General features: G+C 43.0%; 2 protein-coding genes across 5 annotated transcripts in view; both read right to left on the bottom strand.

Moving 5' to 3' along the window:
• Positions 1-2357: 2357 nt before the first annotated feature.
• LOC136443844 (zinc finger protein 436-like) lies at positions 2358-3120 on the bottom strand. Its single transcript, XM_066441213.1, has 2 exons — positions 2619-3120; positions 2358-2545 (listed from the first exon to the last, which is right to left on the bottom strand). Exons 1-2 carry the CDS (start codon positions 3118-3120, stop codon positions 2358-2360), a joined length of 690 nt encoding a protein of 229 aa, XP_066297310.1.
• A 2285-nt stretch (positions 3121-5405) lies between these two features.
• Positions 5406-18984, bottom strand: part of LOC136444054 (calmodulin-binding transcription activator 2-like) — a 31144-nt gene continuing 17565 nt past the window's right edge. The window contains exons 13-23 of one of the 4 annotated variants that reach the window (XM_066441512.1): positions 18224-18411; positions 17814-17889; positions 16747-17398; positions 16294-16494; positions 15755-15913; positions 15273-15337; positions 14906-14971; positions 14069-14262; positions 13631-13687; positions 12922-12983; positions 5406-10880 (exon numbers count right to left, since the gene is read on the bottom strand). In XM_066441512.1, the coding sequence (XP_066297609.1) occupies positions 12932-12983; positions 13631-13687; positions 14069-14262; positions 14906-14971; positions 15273-15337; positions 15755-15913; positions 16294-16494; positions 16747-17398; positions 17814-17889; positions 18224-18411 (1710 nt within the window). In that variant the 3' untranslated portion in view covers positions 5406-10880; positions 12922-12931. Of the gene's footprint in view, positions 10881-11619; positions 11651-12921; positions 12984-13630; positions 13688-14068; positions 14263-14905; positions 14972-15272; positions 15338-15754; positions 15914-16293; positions 16495-16746; positions 17399-17813; positions 17890-18223; positions 18412-18984 lie in introns of all 4 variants that reach the window. The other 3 variants (XM_066441509.1, XM_066441510.1, XM_066441513.1) reach the window with 3 other exon arrangements.

Raw genomic sequence — 18984 nt, 5'->3', positions numbered from 1 at the left:
AGTAAGCTATTTAACAAGAGAAGAAAACTTAGAAATAGTTCAAATGTTGCGGACAATGCATTGCTGTATAGGTTTTCGGATGTGCATTGCAAGACATCGCCCCAGAGATGTTGCCAAAAAGTGTCCCACAACAACATGTGTGCAGAAAACTGTCGACTTTATACCGTACAAACACGGATAATCACTAGATTTATGGAGCAAACATGTATCTCCAGATGATCTACATATATCAAGGAATATCTAAACGAGATTATGAGCAGAGGCTAGGATAAGAACAGTAGTGGCAACACTGAATACAGTGAACTTTGCGAAAATATTGAGGTAAGATTCGAATAGACTTCGTAAGCCACATAATAGCCTCAAACATCCATTTGTTCTCTATGATTTCACTGACTATATCTATCTAAGAACCCATCTAAAGCTTTCTACAACTCTTGGACAAACACTTTAGACATTGCACTCTACAATTTGTACCTCAAACTCAAAGGTTGCCTCTCCAGTGACCAGAAGCGTCCACAGATCTACATCTAGAGTGTGACGGCGGTTCGGTCGCAACTCGTTCCCAGAGCTTTTTCCGCGGGAAGAAATGCGCTCTCGTTCTCAAGGTATTTACCGAGGCGGTGTTTTCTTTACAGGTTTGCGGAGCAAAACCTATGTTGGATTCGTTGGGTTGGATGGGGCCGCCATCTTGAATTATGACGTCACAGGGTCGCCATGTTGTTTCAGTTGGAATGTGTCGCGTTACAGAGTCGCTATGTCGTCTGTGATGATGTGTCGTCTTGGGGAGGCCACGGTGGCGGAATTTGTAGCTTTGATGTGAACATTTGAAAAGACGGTGTTGAGTTTTTGTTTCAGTTCTTGTATGTTGTTTTGAGTGGGTCGTAATGTTTTGACATTCGGATGTTATGTCACGTGATGGCTCAAGTTGAATGTATTGAATGTTCGTTTATTTCTGCATGAACCTTTTTGTGACAGTTTATATATATATATATGTGTGTGTGTTCGGTCAGTTTCTGAATGACGGACATAAACAAGTGGATATATGTGTGGGTTTATGTTGAGATGTTGATTGGAATGCGTTAAGTTGTAGTGTGACGTCGCGGTCTTGTCGGAAGCATGGGACGGTAATTTCACGACTGGGTGTTTAGTATGCTGAGTCATTGCTGACTGTTGCGATGATAGTCGGAAGCATAGAATGATTCTAAGAAACAAAACTTGCGCCTTACGGAATGTTGATCTAATTAACGGGGCTGACAAGGGTGTTACAGCTGTTTGTAACCCTTCTCTCAGTGTCTTAAATTTGTCGTTTTTCATGTTTATCTGTGCGAAGGAAGATGGTGTTGAACACAAAAGAGCTAAGTAAACAAAAAACAGTTCAGTTTCAGTTTATTTGTTTAACCACCAGAAATACATATCGCCTGGCTGCGCTTGTCAAAGATTTCTGGGGGTTAAACCACTTTCATATAAATACATAGCGACATTAAAAGTTAAAATGATAACAAATGATACAGGAATGAAGACTAACTTTAAGATATAACTATTCATCAAACAAAAGAAATCATGAATAGATTATAGATTATAGATTATTGTAAGATGTTAAGAAGTCCAGGAAGACTAGTGATGTGCCTTAGGGCACACCACTAATGGATTTTCTTCAATATAGTCAAAGTCAACTGATACATGTACAACGATAACTTAATAGACTAGAAATATTGAGTCAAAATGTCATGATGGAGAGTCAAAACAACGAACCAAACTTAAATGTAAAATAACAAGAAGCGGAATTTTCATCAGAAGCGGAACGTAAGTTGTACCTTATCTTGCAATATTTAACACTTGCTACAATTCTAAAAAGTTAACAAAATCATAAGGTTTAAACAAGAATAAGTTTGGACATATAACTTAACATAATTTACGAAGTTCTTATCAATATCACTAAATATGAAGTCCAGCCAATCATCCTAGTTCCTACAAAGACACCATAGATAACATTCAGTAGAATTCTTATCTTCCATACCATACAGATGAGGAGAGACGAGACATAATTGAAGTGTAGCATATGCTTGCTAAAAAATTGAGAACCTGAAGGTTTTCTTCTTCTTCTTTGTAAGTCCCTAAATATCGAATCTGATTTGAACTTGAAGACTTTGTTCAGAATTACCCTGTACTCCACACTCCATTCTCTAAGGTGTGCTGTGTTTTCAGATGTCTGTCCACTGAGTAGATCTGCTTCCAGCAGAATAGTCACATTGGCTACAGTTGTAGGATTTTCCTCCTGTATGGGCTCTCATATGTGTCGGGATAACTGAGACTTTATAGCTTCCCTGTATCAACACTCCTCACATGTGTAGGGGCTCTCACCGTACTATGGAAAGGAAATGGTGTTTGTCCAAATTGGATTTCCGTGCTGCAGAATAGTCACACTGGTCACACTTGTAGGGCCTGTCTTCTGTATGAGTTCTCATATGACCGGATAAATGATACTTCCGAGCTGTCCTGTATCCGCACTCCTCACAGTTGTAGGGTTTCTCTCCAGTGTGCCCTCCTTATGTGTCGGGATAGGTTCGATTTTATTGCTGCCCTGTATCCGCACTCCTCACATACATAAGGTTTCTCACCAGTGTGTTTTATGAGATGATGCTGGTCCAGATTAGATTTCCGTGCTGCAGAATAGTCACACTGGTCACACTTGTAAGGCCTCTCCCCTGTATGATGAGTTCTCATGTGCTGTGATACCTGAGACTTGCGAGTTGCCCTGTACCCACACTCCCCACACATGTATGGTTTCTCTCCAGTGTGTTGTGTGAGATGGTGCTGGTCCAGATTAGATTTCTGTGCTGCAGAATATTCGCACTGGTCACACTTGTAAGGCCTCTCCCCTGTATGGATTCTCACATGTCGGGATAAGTGAGACTTTCGAGCTGTCTTGAATTCACACTCCTTACATACATAGGGTTTCTCACCAGAGTGCTTAGAGAGATTATGTTGGTCCAAGTAGGATTTCTGTGGTGCAGAATAGTCACACTGGTCACACTTGTAGGGCTTCTCTCCTGTATGAGTTCTTAAGTGCCTGGATAAATGATACTTCCGAGCTGTCCTGTATCCACACTCTCCGCACATGTATACGTATGATTTCTTTTCTTCTTGCTTTGGTATCTGTTGTCCATAGCTACCGCTGGGATCTTCCATTGTTGGATTTAATCTGTTTGGGAACAAAGATATGTTGATTTATTCAACAACTTATCATCTCTGGGAAGGAGGGTCACCTCCTGGAGGACTATTGTGGTATAAGGGTTGCAATTGTACGTACGTTCGCAGCTACGACTCGAGGTCCCTTTGCTGCATGAGGAATAGTTTGGCATGTCGTCTGCAAGCATGCGCAAGATGATGCACTTTTTCCCATTATCGCATTAGCGAAAATGGGTCTGAATTCGCAAATAACATGCGATCCATGCATGCTCGCCTAATTCATGTGATTCGTAGCGAGGCGACCAAATTTATCGTAATTGGTTTTTCTGAAATCAGCGTTAAGTGTTGTCGGCACCCCTCTTGTAGGAATGCAAGACATCGCCCCCGAGGCGTGGCCAAAACAGCAAACGTACGTGCCCCACAACGACATGTAACGTTATGTAGAAAACTGTCAACTTTATACCACACCAGATAATCACATAATTTCTAGAGCAAATATGAATTTCCAGATGATCTACATACATCAAGAAATATCTTAAGGACATTATGAGTACAGGATCCGGATAAGAAATGAGTATAGTGGCAACAAAATACAGAGAACTTTGCAAAAATATTGAGTTTGAGGTAGGATTCGTCAAACTTCGCATGCGACGCAAACCACAGTCGGTCTCTAAATACTATCATAGCATCATACGTCCTTTCGTTCTATAATTCCAATATCTATTAAAGAACCAAATGAATCTAAGGCCTTTTATACCACTTTGACATACATATAGACTTCTGAATTATGCTAAAATTTGTACCTCAGACTCCACGGTGGTCTCTCGCTGGCAGCAGCGTCCACAGACTGACGCCCGTCAAACGCGTTTCCAGACTTTTCCGTGAGAAAAAATGTGTCCTCATTCTCAAGGGATTTACCGAGGCGGTGTATTAATATTCTCATTCTATTTATACGTCTTGGGTAGGATTTCGTTACTCGTTATATGATTACTGTTTTGTTGTCTTTTGTTCATATATACTTGTACGTTTTGAATGATATTACCATTACAAAGTCAAGGGTAACACAGATCCAGTTTAGGACGCAGCGACGCCGCCAGCGTGCCGTGGGTCCAGCGAGAGGGGGGCTTAACATGACAAAATAGTCCAACAGAAACGCCTAAAACACTACTCTCCAAGCAGAGGTTGGTGGGGAAGACTGTGACCGTTTCATCATATGCCCCGTTTTTTGTCCGCTCTGCTTGAACAGTATAAAAACACGTCAATAACCAGCCTTACCCGCTCCTCTGCTTGGAGAGTATTAAGGATTTCGTCCGGTTCAGTACGAAACAAAATAATAACTCACTCTAGTTGGCTTGAATCACGGTGTGTAACAGTGGGGTTCAAGCGCCTCCAACTGACCAGACGTGGGCAGGTGGGTTAGATCCTCGGGAGCCAGTTTCTACTCGCCTCTAGTGTTTCACTGGTTCCCACCCCGACCCTGGCAAAATGTGCCGCACAGGGATATCGAACCCGGAGATTCGAGGACGAATCTTAAAAAGAAAAGTTGTGTAACATTGGGGTTCAAGCACCTCCAACTGACCAGTGGACTGGCGGGCCCGGGTTCGATCCCTCTACTCGCCTCTAGTGTTTCACTTGTACACTTCACGTTCAGACTTACGACAGAACCATCGTCAGATATTCACCAGAATGAACAAGAAATCCACAAGAAGCTAAGATATTTCACGGTCATTACGGAGGCATGTTATCTTCGAGAGCTTGTTTTATCAATTGTTTACACCAGGTTTTCGGCCAATGCTGTAAATGCAGAAATGTTCCCGGTGGTTTCTTTGTTCGCAGTTTTCGCGGTAAGCTTAAAATAGCATCAAAATTGTTTGCCCTCTTACCCCTTGTCTACTATTGTCTCAAACGCGAACTTCAAACCAACGCGAAATCAAAACCACGCGAACTTAAATGCATTTACAATATCAAGATAATACTAATTTTTGATAAGATAATACAAGATACAAAAGTGGCTTACATGATACCTTACATGACTTTAGCTTGATTCATATTGCAGGTGACTTTTAAAAACCAACGAGTGTTGAGAATTTAAACGCGAACATAAATCCACCGCGAACAGTTCTGTATTTACAGTATTTGTTATGCGGAACAAACAAACAGACGAACGTTCATGCTTCAAACAGTTATCCCACACCATAGCAATGATCACAACAGACTAAGAGAAAGTGGTCTTTAATGGTCCATGCTGGGTCCTACGTGTATCCAGTGCGAGGGGGGGGGGGTGTAACAGTCTCTATATACTTGCTATATCTGCAGCGGCATTGGACAAAAAGTCTGGTATGACAGTTCACTTCAATCCAAAGAACAGATGAGTATAATTACATGACAGTTGAATTTTTGTTCTTCTATCCCAATTGCGCAATGAGTCTTCCAATGTATACGCATGGTAGAGAAAATACAGAACATAGAATGTAACATGGACAAACTGCTCAGGCACAACCCTGACCATAACTTGATACTGGAGAATCTAGTATATTTGTACCCAATGCAACCAAAACTAATAACAACATAGGTCTAAATTTTGACACAGGAAAATCCAACTGTCTTTTCTTTGGCCACAACGGTATACTAGACTTGGTAAGCCATAAAATGTTAAGCTATGCCATACACATTATATGATGTTTATATACAGTTTTCTACTAATGCTCTCACTGCTTTTTAAAATCATGAAAGAAAAACACAGAACACATTCAACAAAAACAAAACGTCTTGGTGTAACTGCAATGGCTTGATGACTCAGTGCAACAGTGCTTTACAAATAAGTTGGTACAAAGTATATATATAAAGAGGATGGTTGCACATACTGTATTTGACTGTGACCCAAGTCTACAGTACAACCAACTTCCGTTACAATCACAGTACAACCAACTTATCACTGCCGCTCTCATACTGCAGCAAGCCTTAACATGCCTGGTTTCCCAACCTATATAGCTCCCGAGTCTATTCGCCCTCTTACACCATTTGCGCAAGAGAACGAAGAGGCTATGATAGAGCTATAATAGATTTGGATACCAGGCTATAAAAATTGTAAATCACTTTTACATAAAACAATGATTACGATAAAAACCCTAACATCAAACCATTTCCTTAGACTCATGTCCATGGTACAGAGCAACGTAATAACATAGTTACATAACACCTTTCGTCTAGACTTGTATAGCTCATGGCTAGTGCACAACAAAACAAGAGGCCATTGTTTGTAATGTCTCGCGCCTCACCAGAAAAAGCCTCCTTCGCAGCCTTCTAGGAGCACAGGTGTTTATTTTTCAGGGGAGCGATGATGCACAATATCCAACCGATGGGCCAAGTTCTTATGCCGGGGAGATAGTGTGCGCTCCCCCGAAAAAATGAATGGCAGCGCTACTAGAAGGCTGCGAAAGAGACTAACCAGGTACTTAGTTTGGCCGATGTTCTGCCAAAGCCTACAGCAGTGGTGAGGCATTACTCTCCAAGCAGATGTAAGGATCCGGCTCCTCAGTGTTTTTAGCCTGCTTTTGTAACATTTACTACTCTTTTCTAGTACACATATTTCTTTAAACATTTGCCCGCTTCATCTGCTTGGAAATTAGTAGGAAGTGAGGCGCTAAACAACATAATACTAGAAGAGTAATAAACGTTGCAAAAAGAGGTGTAAAGTTGGCTGCAATCTTACATCTGCTTGGAGATTACCGGGGCGCCAAGACATTCTGACCTGGTTAACCTTCTCCCTGCTTCCTCGCCTTGTTCTCCAAGCAGAGGTTAGGCTTCAGCTGGTTTTGGCATTTTCTAAAGCATTTCTAACAGGCTTTCTATTTTGTCTGGTTTTCATTTGTCCAAAAGAAAACCCGACAACATAGAAAGCCTGATTAAAACGGCTGAAAAACGTCCAAAACCACACGGTGCCTAACCTCCGGTTGGAGAGTATTCTCACCACCATGATTTCAACCTCAGCGAGCAGAAGGTTAACACCAGTCAGGGAAAAAATATACACTAAGATAAGATATTGCACATCAACATGTTAACAACATTTACGTTAACACCAGATCATTGTTAAGGTATTGCTAAGTCTTACACAATGCTGATTATATGTATGTCTACATCAAAAGTACCCTTTGTATGAGGATATGGTGTGGAAGTCATGTACTTCTAATCCTGGGTGACAAACTGTCAAAATCGGTGTGAGGTCATGTTACACCTGCCAGCAAACATCTGTATGAGACCATATTGCCTACAAACATGTGTGAGGCCAAATGTTACACTTGCCTACAAACATCAGTATGACGCCATATGTTACAATTGCCTACAAACATTGGTGTGAGGCCATGTTACACTTGCCTACAAACATTGGTGAGGCCATATGATACACTTGCCTACAAACATCGGTGTGAGGCCATATGTTTATTATATTTAACACTCCTTACCTAACCCTTTGTTTACACCAGCTTAACACTACTCTTAAACTCCATGTATTTATGACTTGAATATGAGAAGCCCTCCTATAGAATGGTGACCATTGGCACATCGCATACTACTTTTTAAATATGATGCACTATTGCTGTATGTGACCTCACAAATAGTGGAAATGAAAAGTGAGTTAAACATATCTTGAGGTAACCTGGAAAATATTGGAACTAGCAACAAAGTCTCCTGTCTCCTCGGGCCAACTCTGACCACAAAACCTCTCTAGAATAAGCATGTTCAAGGATTCAACTGCGCATGCCCAGGTCAAAGGTGACCTGACTTGTTGTTGTTGTCTTGACCATGCTTTATACATGTCCAGATATACATGGCCTCCATCAGTTGTTTTGTATGACAATGTCTACACGTGTTTTGTCTACGTCTAAGAGGCTTTCACCTTTGACCTGCTCATGAGCAGTTGGATCCATGAAAGGGCTTATAACAACAAGGTCAGGAAGATGAGGTAAAGGTCTAATCTTCAAGCAGATGTTTGGGGAGGTGTAACGTTTTCCTAGCTGCATTTTTTTCTGTGACAAAATGCCTGCCTAACATCTGCATAATGTCCCAATCCAACAAGGTCTTTAAGGGAAGGGCCCATCTTTTCAGGTCACTTGTCACAGAGAAAGGAAGGTAGGAAAACGTAACAATTTAACCTCCCCAACATCTGCCTGGAGAATAGATAAGGACTTGAAAGGATGGAAGGCATCCATCAGTCATTGGCATTGTGTTTCCTACACATAACATCATACTCCATATGTTCCTGTGAAAGTTCTTCTGTGATGGTAAAGACATTGTAAGGATTTTATAAGCTATTTCTGTATACAAAGTGCAGCGTTTACCAACAAGGTTTCATTGCTGATGTCACACTTCTGTTCTGGTCACATGACATAGGCCTCAGATAACTTGAGAAGGATCAGGGGACTGATCGAAAGCCTGTTGGTAAGCGCTTTACTTTATGCAGGGAAATTTCATCTAAAGTCTTTAGAACATAATTTGTGCTCCTATAGTGGCCATAAAGACAATATCAACATAGTCCATGCTCGACCTTACACTGTAAGAATGTTTTGATATCGCCCCACCCCTCCTTATGTACTCATAAAAAACTGAAGAGAAAAACAAAACATGCCGAACATCTTCTGAACATTGTCTAACTGCAATACTACCTCCGGCTGCAAGGAGGCGCCGCTGCCCTAGTGGCTCAGCGAGGAACTCTTATGCTGGGCATTTCTCGCCAGCACTGTAAGAAAGAAGAAGGTGCACATAAATTTGGTACTCTTTGGGGCAAAGTATTTACAAAGCTTCCTCTCAACAAAATAGTGTACAAAACTATATGACAAAAGCAACATTCAGTGACTTACAGGACTAGCTAAACATCTCTTACACATAATATCACTGTCTCAACAACATTTTACATAATTTCTTTGCTCTAAATATCTTTGCATCTTCTAAATACTTATTCTGCTGACCCCGGTTGATAAACCACCAGTCATACAATCTATCTTTATCGTTTTAATCGTGTGCATGTAGAGCATGCCTCGGTCCACATGCCATATGTACAGACAGGACCGTGACTTTCCTGGGTAAGATATAGTGATTGTCACCGTAGGTTATAGTGTAGGAAGTACCATTGTACGCTACAGTGGGAGTAGGTACCACTGTACGCTATAGTGAGTAGGTACCACAGTATGTTATAGTTGGGAGTAGGAGGTACCATTGTATGTTATAGTTGTAAGAAGTGCCACTATTGGCTATAGTGAGGAGTACCACAGTATGGTATAGTGGGAGCAGGAAGTACCATAGTATGTTATAGTATGGGGAATAAGGTACCACTGTATGCTATAGTGGGGATTAGGAGGTACCACTGTATGTTATAATGTGGAGTAAGAAGTACCATTGCACGTTATAGTGGGGAGGTGGTACCGTCATAGATTATAGTAGGGAGTACAAAAGTGTACCACTGTATGTTAGTAATAGTGGGAAGGAAGCACAACTGTACGTTATATTGGGGAGAATGAAGTACCATTGACAGTATGTTATGGTAGGTAGGAGGTTACCACTGCATGTTATAGTGGGGAGAAGGGACTACCGGTACCTTCAGTGGCCAGCAGGGCGTGCTAGCTGGTACAGTGGTGATGTCTATGCAGCGAGCTTTATTTACAATGTGCCAGATGTATGGGTCATTGGCACAGTGCTACTAATGACATGGTCACAGGGACAAAGTGCAAAGAGGGGGGTACTTGTGAAGGTAGCTAGGCGAATAATTACATCTTTAGGTTCTTTCTATTTAATTAATTTTGTGCACAGTAATTTTGTTGATCAGTTGCGAGGGAATTTTCAGACTTTTCCAAACCGTGTTCAGCCCTAGAGTGGGGAACACTCCCAGTTTATAGAACGTTAAGCTGGTGCAGAGAGCATGACTGCCAACAGCCAGCTAGTCACAAAGGCTCCCCTTACTTATGACCTTTGCACTCTGCCTGTTCATGACCCATGACCTGTTCAACCCTTGACCTACTGCCTAACGCCATAACCAATAGAGAATTGGTGGCCAAATGGCTACTTCAGTGTGCTTAAGGTTAATAGCCTCTTTGCATCCCTTTTGCCATGAAATTGCATTTAACATGATTTAAAAAGCCTTTCTTTTTCTTCAAGTGACGGAACAATTTGGCAACACTTCCGAGAACGTTACGAAAGGTCAAGGTCATCAGCCCAGGGCCTGCCTGGTGTGACCTTAGGGGTCAGAGGTCAGGGCTAAGGCAACTGTCAACATTCAGCCCTGGGAACTACAGTAGCTGCTTCTAATCTGAAGGAAAACCTCCTGTAGAATTTCTCAGTAATACCTGGCTAGCTGCCTTGCTTGGATGCCAGTAACACAAACAGTTTAAGTCAATGGAATGTAAGTTTGTTACTATACATCCTTTCCAGATTAAGTTAAACCAAATACAACAGTGAGAAGGAAAACATAAAGCCATTTGCCCTTTGCGGGAGGTAATAATACTGCATTGTTAGCCGTGTCCACGTTTACTGCACAGCACACAAACTTGGCATCTTCTCATGCTGCTGCCTGATTGGTCCACGTGTCAGTCACATGATCAGCCCATGCAGGTCACATGATCATCACAAGATCAGCTGATTCCAGTCACATGCACTCAGTAAGGGGCGTAATCCAGCCAACCGGGGAGCTCTGCTCCAGCAGTCTGTACACAGAACACAGGGTTAGTTACCGTGGTGATGGTCGCCATGGAAACAAGCGGACACGCACAGATGATCAACTATTGCCGTGATTGATTATTAACAAGTGATATGCTTGGTGTATTCATTAATGCATTTAATTGACAGTAAAGTAAAGATAGGTCAGGTGAAAATCTGTTGTGAACAGAAACAGATTACAGACACAAACGACATGCTGACTTGGCTGATGAGACATGGTTTGCTATGCTATTGTTAGCACAGACATAGAGCATCAAAGATAGAAATTTCTTTATCAAAAATGTTTTTTTCTGTTAAAAATCTGGCTCCCTGGCATGTTAGACCATGTTTAAAAAATGTATGACTATGAAAAAGATTTGCAATTAAAGCTTTCAGAATGATAATTTTGACCCATAACTGAAGCCATGTGTCTGTGAGGTCACATGTCCAAAGGTGTGTGTCATTGTTCTTGACAAAGGATCAGGTGAAAATCTGGTCAACATTTTTTGGTGTAATGAGCTTTCGTTCCACTGAAAAATCTTTTTTTGTTTATATCTGAAAAAGATGGTTAAACCCTTGAAAGTTCTACAGCTGACTATTAATAAAATGATTCGTTTAAAAAAAATCTGTTTTTTTTTATCAAGAAAATACTAAAAGATCAGGAGCAGCCTAGTCCAAGAAAAATGAAAACTGGAGTTACTTTGTAGTGTAGGAAAACCTCCGCACTTATAGGTCAGAAAAACTCACCAGGAAAACACTTCTATAGTCCCAGAGCACACTTAAGGCAGCAGAGAGAACACAAAATACAGTGTGAAGATCAACGGACAACATAGCACAGTTTGGTGTCTTACATGTACTACATTCCCAGCACATTTAATCAAGCAACAAGAGTTACTGTAGTTACAACAGCATAACAAGTTAACAGGTTAAAACACTAAATAAATAAATGGACTTTCAACAAGACACTGTCACAAGCATTGAGAAAAAAACAGGCACATTCAAACATTGTTTGTGTAAACATTAGTAGAGAAAACGTTTTAGTTAAGGGTTAGTTAAACTTAAGCCAGTTAAGGGACCAAGTTTGAAAGAGACACTGCACAACTGCCTGTATTGGAGCCTGCACCTCAGTCATCACAGTTAGCCATCCTCTCTGCAAGCTATCGGGCGGGGCCAGAGTTGGCATGGCAACATGGCACTGGGTGGGGCAAGGGTTGGCATGGCAACATGGTATTGGGTCGGGCTGGAGTTGGTATGGTAACATGGCACTGGGTAGGGCCATGGTTAGCATGGTGCCGGGCGGGGCCAGGGTTGGCATGGTAACATGGTACCGGGTGGGGCAAGGGTTGGCATGGCAACATGGTATTGGGTCGGGCTGGAGTTGGTATGGTAACATGGCACTGGGTGGGGCCATGGTTAGCATGGTACCGGGCGGGGCCAGGGTTGGCATGGCAACAATTTTTTTGACACTGGGTGCCATGGGGCCAGATTTAAACCAAGTACCAGAGTTGGCATGGAAACATAGTGCCAAGTTGGGCCATGGTTGGCATTGTAACATGGTACAAGTTGGGCCAGGGTTGGACTACAATGTAACTAACTGTAAAACAATTAGTAATACAATAGAAAATAAAATTCAAAAAAGTAATTTAGGGTTTTACTAGCCAGGGCTGAGTAGACCATTTAACCATCACCTTACTAAGGCTACCCGAGGACACAGGGATTGTGTTGGTAACAGGGTTGGGAATTACGGAGGTTAAATATCTGTGTGGTACAAATAAAGTCAGACTGTTGTTTGTTTTCAAAAACATTAATCAGCAAAATCAGCCTTGAATGATTCAAAGCAAACCAGGTTTAGAATAGGATCTAAAAAGCCAGTATATGGTGTGGCTGGCCATGGGGTGCTAGGCTATAGGCTACAAGTGACTAACTGTGGTGAGGCTGGGGTGACAGGCTATAGGCTAGCTGTGGTGAGGCTGAGCATCTAGGCTATACATGTTTGTGAGTGACAGAACGATAGAGAGAAGAGCAAACAAAAACAACAGTGATGATTACCATGATTTTGTCACATCCTTTTTTGTTTCCAAAATCTAAGCAAGGCTGAGAGCATGCATGGCCTATATGGGCATAACGGCAGAAAAATCAGCCAGTCATCAAACAAAATAATTCTTTTATGTGTACATATGTCATCAAACTATGTGAACTCATCATCAAGCTACGTGCACTCATCAGCTAATAATGTGCTTGACTGTTATCATCCTCATGCAAATAACACAACTCATTACAGCATAACAAAATAATATTATGGAATCAGCACTTTTAACGGATTAAAAAGAAGAATAAATTATCACAGAATAAAACACATCACAAAACTACTCCCACCCCCATAAGCATTAAGTCTGTTATGAGTCCCAATCCTAACGGATTGTGGACTATAATTTGTAATTATCAGGCAACATGGTTCAAGTTTGCAATCAAAAGTGAAGGACTTGGAGTCTCATGGCATCATTTTGGAGTGTGAGAGTCAAACCAATAAAAACAGCTTTCATGTGCACTGTGCAAGGTGACAGTCTTCCTGATGCTGCATGGCTTTTCTTAAAGATTCCTACATATACCTTAAGTTTACCTGTACTGTCTTAAGACTTAGGAATGGCTCTATGAAACACAGTGTGTTCACAATACGTCTGTCTATAGGAGTTCCAAGATTGTGAACTATTCACAATGTCTTAAAAGACATTGTGAATAGTTTCTTTAAGATGCTCACCTCTGTCTGTACTGCTGCATGATCTCCTGAAGACGCCTCTTCCGTTGGCAGTGACCTCTGTGGGGACATGAAGGTCACAGAGTGACAGGTAAGCTTTAAATACTGCTCCGTCAACAACACTGACATTCATACAAAGTAGATATTACTTAGACTTTCACTTTTAATTAACCAATTTATTTACAGAGTGGATATGTACTTCCTTTGAAATGCCACAAAATCATACTCACTCACACACATATAAATGTACACAAGCATGCACATACACAAGCTCACACACACACACACACACACTCACATACATGCACACACATAAACAAAGACAATCCTTAGAAACACACACATACACACACACATACATACAGTCACACAACTACACACACACATTCACACACTTACATGCACACACACACACACACAGTCACACACATTCACACACACCTGAACCGTTTCTGTATAATGATGGCGGCGCGCCGGTACTGCCGGAATCTCTCGTGTTCGCGAAAGGATCGGAAGTAGCTCTGGATGAGTACAGCGGCGCGGTAAAGCTGGCGGAACCTCTTCTGCTCGTAGTAGCGTCGGAAGCGGCTCTGGATCAGGATGGCCGCCCTATTCATCTTCTTGAACATGGCATACTGGGAGGGCAAAGGTCAAGTTACAATAATTCTTCGATGGTGGTTTAATATTTGTAGTTTATGAGGTGATGAAATCTTGACACCATCTTGTGCTTGTGCTTAGCAGTATTGTTTTGACTGCGAACGACTACCATGAAATTACATTTCGGTCAGTGACAATGAAGGATTTTACAATATACTTCTCAGTCTTGTCACAAAAATAAATTCATAAGTTACTGTATACAGTACTTCTCTGTCTCAAAACAAACAAAAAACATGAATGCATACATTCCAAACAAACAGCAAAACAGACGCTGTCAAATGAACCTGGCAATATAAGTTTGCCTCACCCGACTGTAGTTTGTTGGTTAGTTAGAACGTTGTGCCCTTGGGAAAGGCACTTAACACACATTTCCCATGTCCTAAGCCCAGCAGTAGGGTTTGGGTTGGCGTTAGGAAGGGCATCCAGCCGTAAAAACTCTTGCTACAAAAAGGACTTGCACTTGATGAGGAGTTCTGGGGCTTCCCCATCCATGTGCAAGCACGTCTAACCCCCAGATGATGGGGAACAAAAGACGTTAAATTGGATAGAGAGAGAGAGAGAGTTTGTTGGTTAGTTAGAACGTTTGCTGGTTTACTTAATTAGTTAGTAAGTCTGTCTCACCCGTCTATAGTAGTTCTGGATCAGAATTGCAGCCTCAATCTCACGCAGCCGCCGCTGCCGGCGACTCTGCAGGAAAACAAACAACAACAACAAAGACACATGTCAAGGCATAATCACACAGCGAAGTCATAAACATCATCACACAGTACACATACATTTTGTAAACAACATCATGTAATGTAGTAAACATGAGCTCTGCTTGTAGAGCAGGATGAGAGGTCTGCGAGTCACAACTTGCAAGGTTGCCAACATGTCGTGGGTGAAATCATCATTAATGAAATCTCCGCTTAAGACATAGAATATGAATTCAAAGTTGAGAATACCTTTTATGTACTGGCGGAAGATGAAAGTTGAAATGAAAACATACCTTGTACTGGCGGAAGGCGTTCTGTATGACGGCCGCTGCTCGGTACAGCTTCTTCTGTTCCTGGTCTGGAGGAAGAACACGTCGCCATGGTTACATAGACATTATATAAAGAATTGTGAAACTGAATTATCTAACATCTTGCTTGAGTGTACATTTTTACAACACCACAGTAGCAGAGCAGTGATTGTGCAACATGTCCTGCTGTCACAGTGCTGTGTCCTTTGTCCAAAAGTACAAAAGTGGTGTAAGCTTGCATTTAATGTCCAGAGACTTTGAGATAAACTACACAATGTACATGTGTCTTGTTAGCATGAAACTTAGCAGAAGCACAGAGGAGTGCATATAGCATGTTGCTGATATACAATGTCACCCCCTCTCCCCAGGTAAAAAGCAATGAATCACCTAGACAGTAAAGGTGATTTTGGGTTGAAAGGTCCAAAAACTGATCATATTCTACATCTCCTTGACATGTAAACCCTGACCTGTGAGCGTGAAGCTCTGCAGTTCCTCTGTGACCCGCCCGGAGGCGTTCAGGAACTCGCACCACTCCTCCCGGGTCGGCGGGGGGTCGTGGGGGTCAATGGCAAAGTCTTCCAGAAAGTCGTCAGGGCTGTCCAGGTCAACAGGACTGTCCACTGATCCTGAGGGAGGGACAGGGTGATAAATACCAGGCCTTTCCTAACAGCAAATAATACAAACTATAGCTCTGAGGTATCCTACAAACTACAGGTGCACTGCAAACTACAGAGGTGCACAACAAACTACAGAAGTGTACAAAAAACTACAGAAGTGCACAACTACAGTGGTGCACTACACAATATAGAGGTGTGCAGAAAACTACTGTGTAAAGAATTGTATAACAAACTACACTACAAACTTACCTGGCTTTCTCACATCTCGGTAGGGGTGTACTATGAACTATGGACAGAGGTGCCCTACAAACTACAGAGGTGCACTGTAACCTGCAGAGGTTCACTAGAAACTACAGTTGTATGTACAGGTGTGTACACATGATTCTCACCTGGCGTTCTCACATCCCGGTAGGTGTGGTCCAGGAAGGAGTAGTCCTCGTCAGACATCTCCGGGTCATCCATGAAGCGTGGCGGGAGCGCCGAGACGATGCGCTCGGCCAGAAGTAGGATGGAGTCGTGCTGCGGGGAGGGCGGTAGCTCCGCGGAGTCAAGGTCCCTCTCGTAACCTTCCTCACTCAACTGCATGGCCTCTGTTTCATGATTCATTCATAAGCAAATGTTACAATACATTACATTGACTCTCGGGCATCATAGCTGATATTGGAGAGTCAACAGTTAGGGACAGACAGAAAATACATTACATATTAATGACAATCTTACAGTCATCTTACCAGTGGTATACAGTTGAACTATGACCCATGCCCTTATAATCTGTGTACAGTTGAACTATGACCCATGCCCTTCTTAGTGGTTTCCAATTGAACTATGACCTATGCCCTTACCAGTGGTTTGTGCATGTCGCAGGTGTCTGGACCGCAGGCTCTCTGAGAGGCTGGGCTGGTCTGTGTGCATGGCTTCCTCTGTCTCCATCTTAACCAGGCTGGGGTCTAAGAGGTTGGTGCTGGCGTTGAAGAAGTTGGAGCTGGAGCTTAAGACATTGGTGCTGGAGTTTAAGACGTTGGTGCCTGGGTTTAAGACGTTGCCGCTAGAGTTTAAGACGTTGGGGTTGATCTGGGAGATGGACCTCTGCAGAAGGAGGTGCAGTTCCTCCTGAGAGAGCCGGGAGGCGCTCTTGCGCGCTGCGTCCTGGTTGGGCGAGAGGTTGCTGGAGTTGGGGGAGGCGGAGCTGAGAGTGGAGCAGGCGGAGGACGGGGAGTGATCGGGGTCAAGCGGGGACAAACGGAGTCCCGCGCCGAGTGGCAGCGACAGGCCCCTGGGGGAGAAGGGCGAGGTGTGGGCCGACGGAGTCTTGAAGCTGTGAAGGTGACCTTCCTGCTGGGTCAGTTCCAGCTCCTCCGCGATGCGGGGGTGGCCGCGGGCTCGGGCCACGGACGCGGGCAGGCGGCCCAGGGAGTCTGGCACGGTCAGGGCGGCACGGTTCCACTGGCACAGGAAGTATGCCGTGTCGGTGTGGCCCATGGCGCAGGCCCACATCTGCACAACAATAAACATAAAAAATAAATATAGTTTTTGCTCGGTCTGTTTGTGTGCGTGTGTTTCAGGATATTTCTGGTCAGCATATCTCAAAAACCTCTCACTAGTTGAATTGTGATGATATCTGGTATGTGGGTAGGTCTTTGGAAGACGAAGGTCAAGGTCGATTTTGTGTCCCGGACGATGTGTGACCTTGCCATTCCTGCAGACAGGTACATGGAACATACATGCAACTATTCAAGCAAGACATGTTTCAAACTGTTTAGCCAATACAAAATTATTAGGTAGTACAATCCATAATTTTGAATTAATCAAAAGAAAATTGTATGTCACCAATTGATGTGCATTTATATGATGACCTGTAAACTATGACGCTACTTGCTGTGTTCAGTTGAACTATGAACTATGCCCTTACCAGTGGTGTGCAGTTGAAGTGGTCGACATTAAGTGGGTCCACCTCCACCTCCAGGACAACACTGGAACTCTGGCTTCTGCAGTGACAACAAGGTGAATATCAGAAAAGAAAGGAACAGCAAACGTGCTCCGTAATACAGTAAAACATAGCCTGGGTACAAAGGGATTTAAAGTCTAGGGTAAGGTAGGGAAAGCGTATGGTAGTTACACATACATCACTAGCAGCAAACCAGCCCCTTGATGTAGTAACTTGCACAAATGTGTGGCCCAAGGGCTATAGAAAGTGAGATGGGCGCCACCCCTATGCGTCTTTTTAAGACGCCTGGGTCACTTCAACTTTAAGTAAGGTAGGGCCCTTCAATTTAAACTCTTCCTCCTATCTCATTTCCCGCCAACGATGCCCCCACTCACCTCCAGACCATGAGCTTCTCAGCGAGTCTTCTGTAGCCCAATGCTGCCGCCAGATGCAGCAGAGTCATCCCCCTAGCGGAGCAGGTGGGAAGTGCAGCCTCCGGCTTGATCCAGGTGCGCGTCATCAGCTGGGAGCACACGGTGATCAGACGGTCCTCCAGGGAGTGCTGGGTACCCTGGCCAGAACCCTGTCAATCAAATGATTAATCAATCAATCAATAACACCAGCTTGATTGACATATCAATGAGCCAGTACTCCAGTATCTGTCAGGTACACTGGCTGGAACGCAGGTCTTATCAATCAGTTTGCCATCACTTCATTGGAGTGTTAAGAAGAATAATTAGTTAAATTAGTAGATTGAACCCAAAATCATGTTTAACTTTTGGTGATTCATTGCTTTCCACCAGTCCCACCACAATTTGGAGCAATTTCAAGCTGAAGTCACTGTCCACACATTTGGCAGATATAAATTCTAATAGAGCTCTGGGGTGCTACCATTACTGATGTTAGTAATAGTCAGCAAACATGCTGTGTGTCTCTGGGATCTAGACTAAGTGTAAGCTTCTAGAAGTTCACAGTAGACTTCAAGAAACTATATACTTGGGGCTAAGCACAGAAGCACACAGCACAAGCTCATCTGCCTTCTTCACACTTGTCCAGAGCTGTCCTGCTGCCATGCCCCCCTCCTGGTACCCAGCCCACCTGCCTACCTCACCTGTACCTGACTCACCTGTCCTGAGCTGTCCTGCTGCCCCGCCCC

Source organism: Branchiostoma lanceolatum, chromosome 10 (assembly GCF_035083965.1).
Source record: "Branchiostoma lanceolatum isolate klBraLanc5 chromosome 10, klBraLanc5.hap2, whole genome shotgun sequence".
Lineage (NCBI taxonomy): Eukaryota > Metazoa > Chordata > Leptocardii > Amphioxiformes > Branchiostomatidae > Branchiostoma > Branchiostoma lanceolatum.
This window is presented reverse-complemented; position numbering and strand designations above follow the sequence as displayed.

Excerpts from the sequence above, each read along its gene's own strand:
- LOC136443844 (XM_066441213.1), bottom strand. The coding sequence starts at position 3,120 with ATGTGCGGAGAGTGTGGATACAGGACAGCTCGGAAGTATCATTTATCC. Across the intron at positions 2,546-2,618 it reads TCATCTCATAAAACACACTG|GAGGGCACACTGGAGAGAAA; the intron begins GTGAGAAACCTT and ends CCGACACATAAG.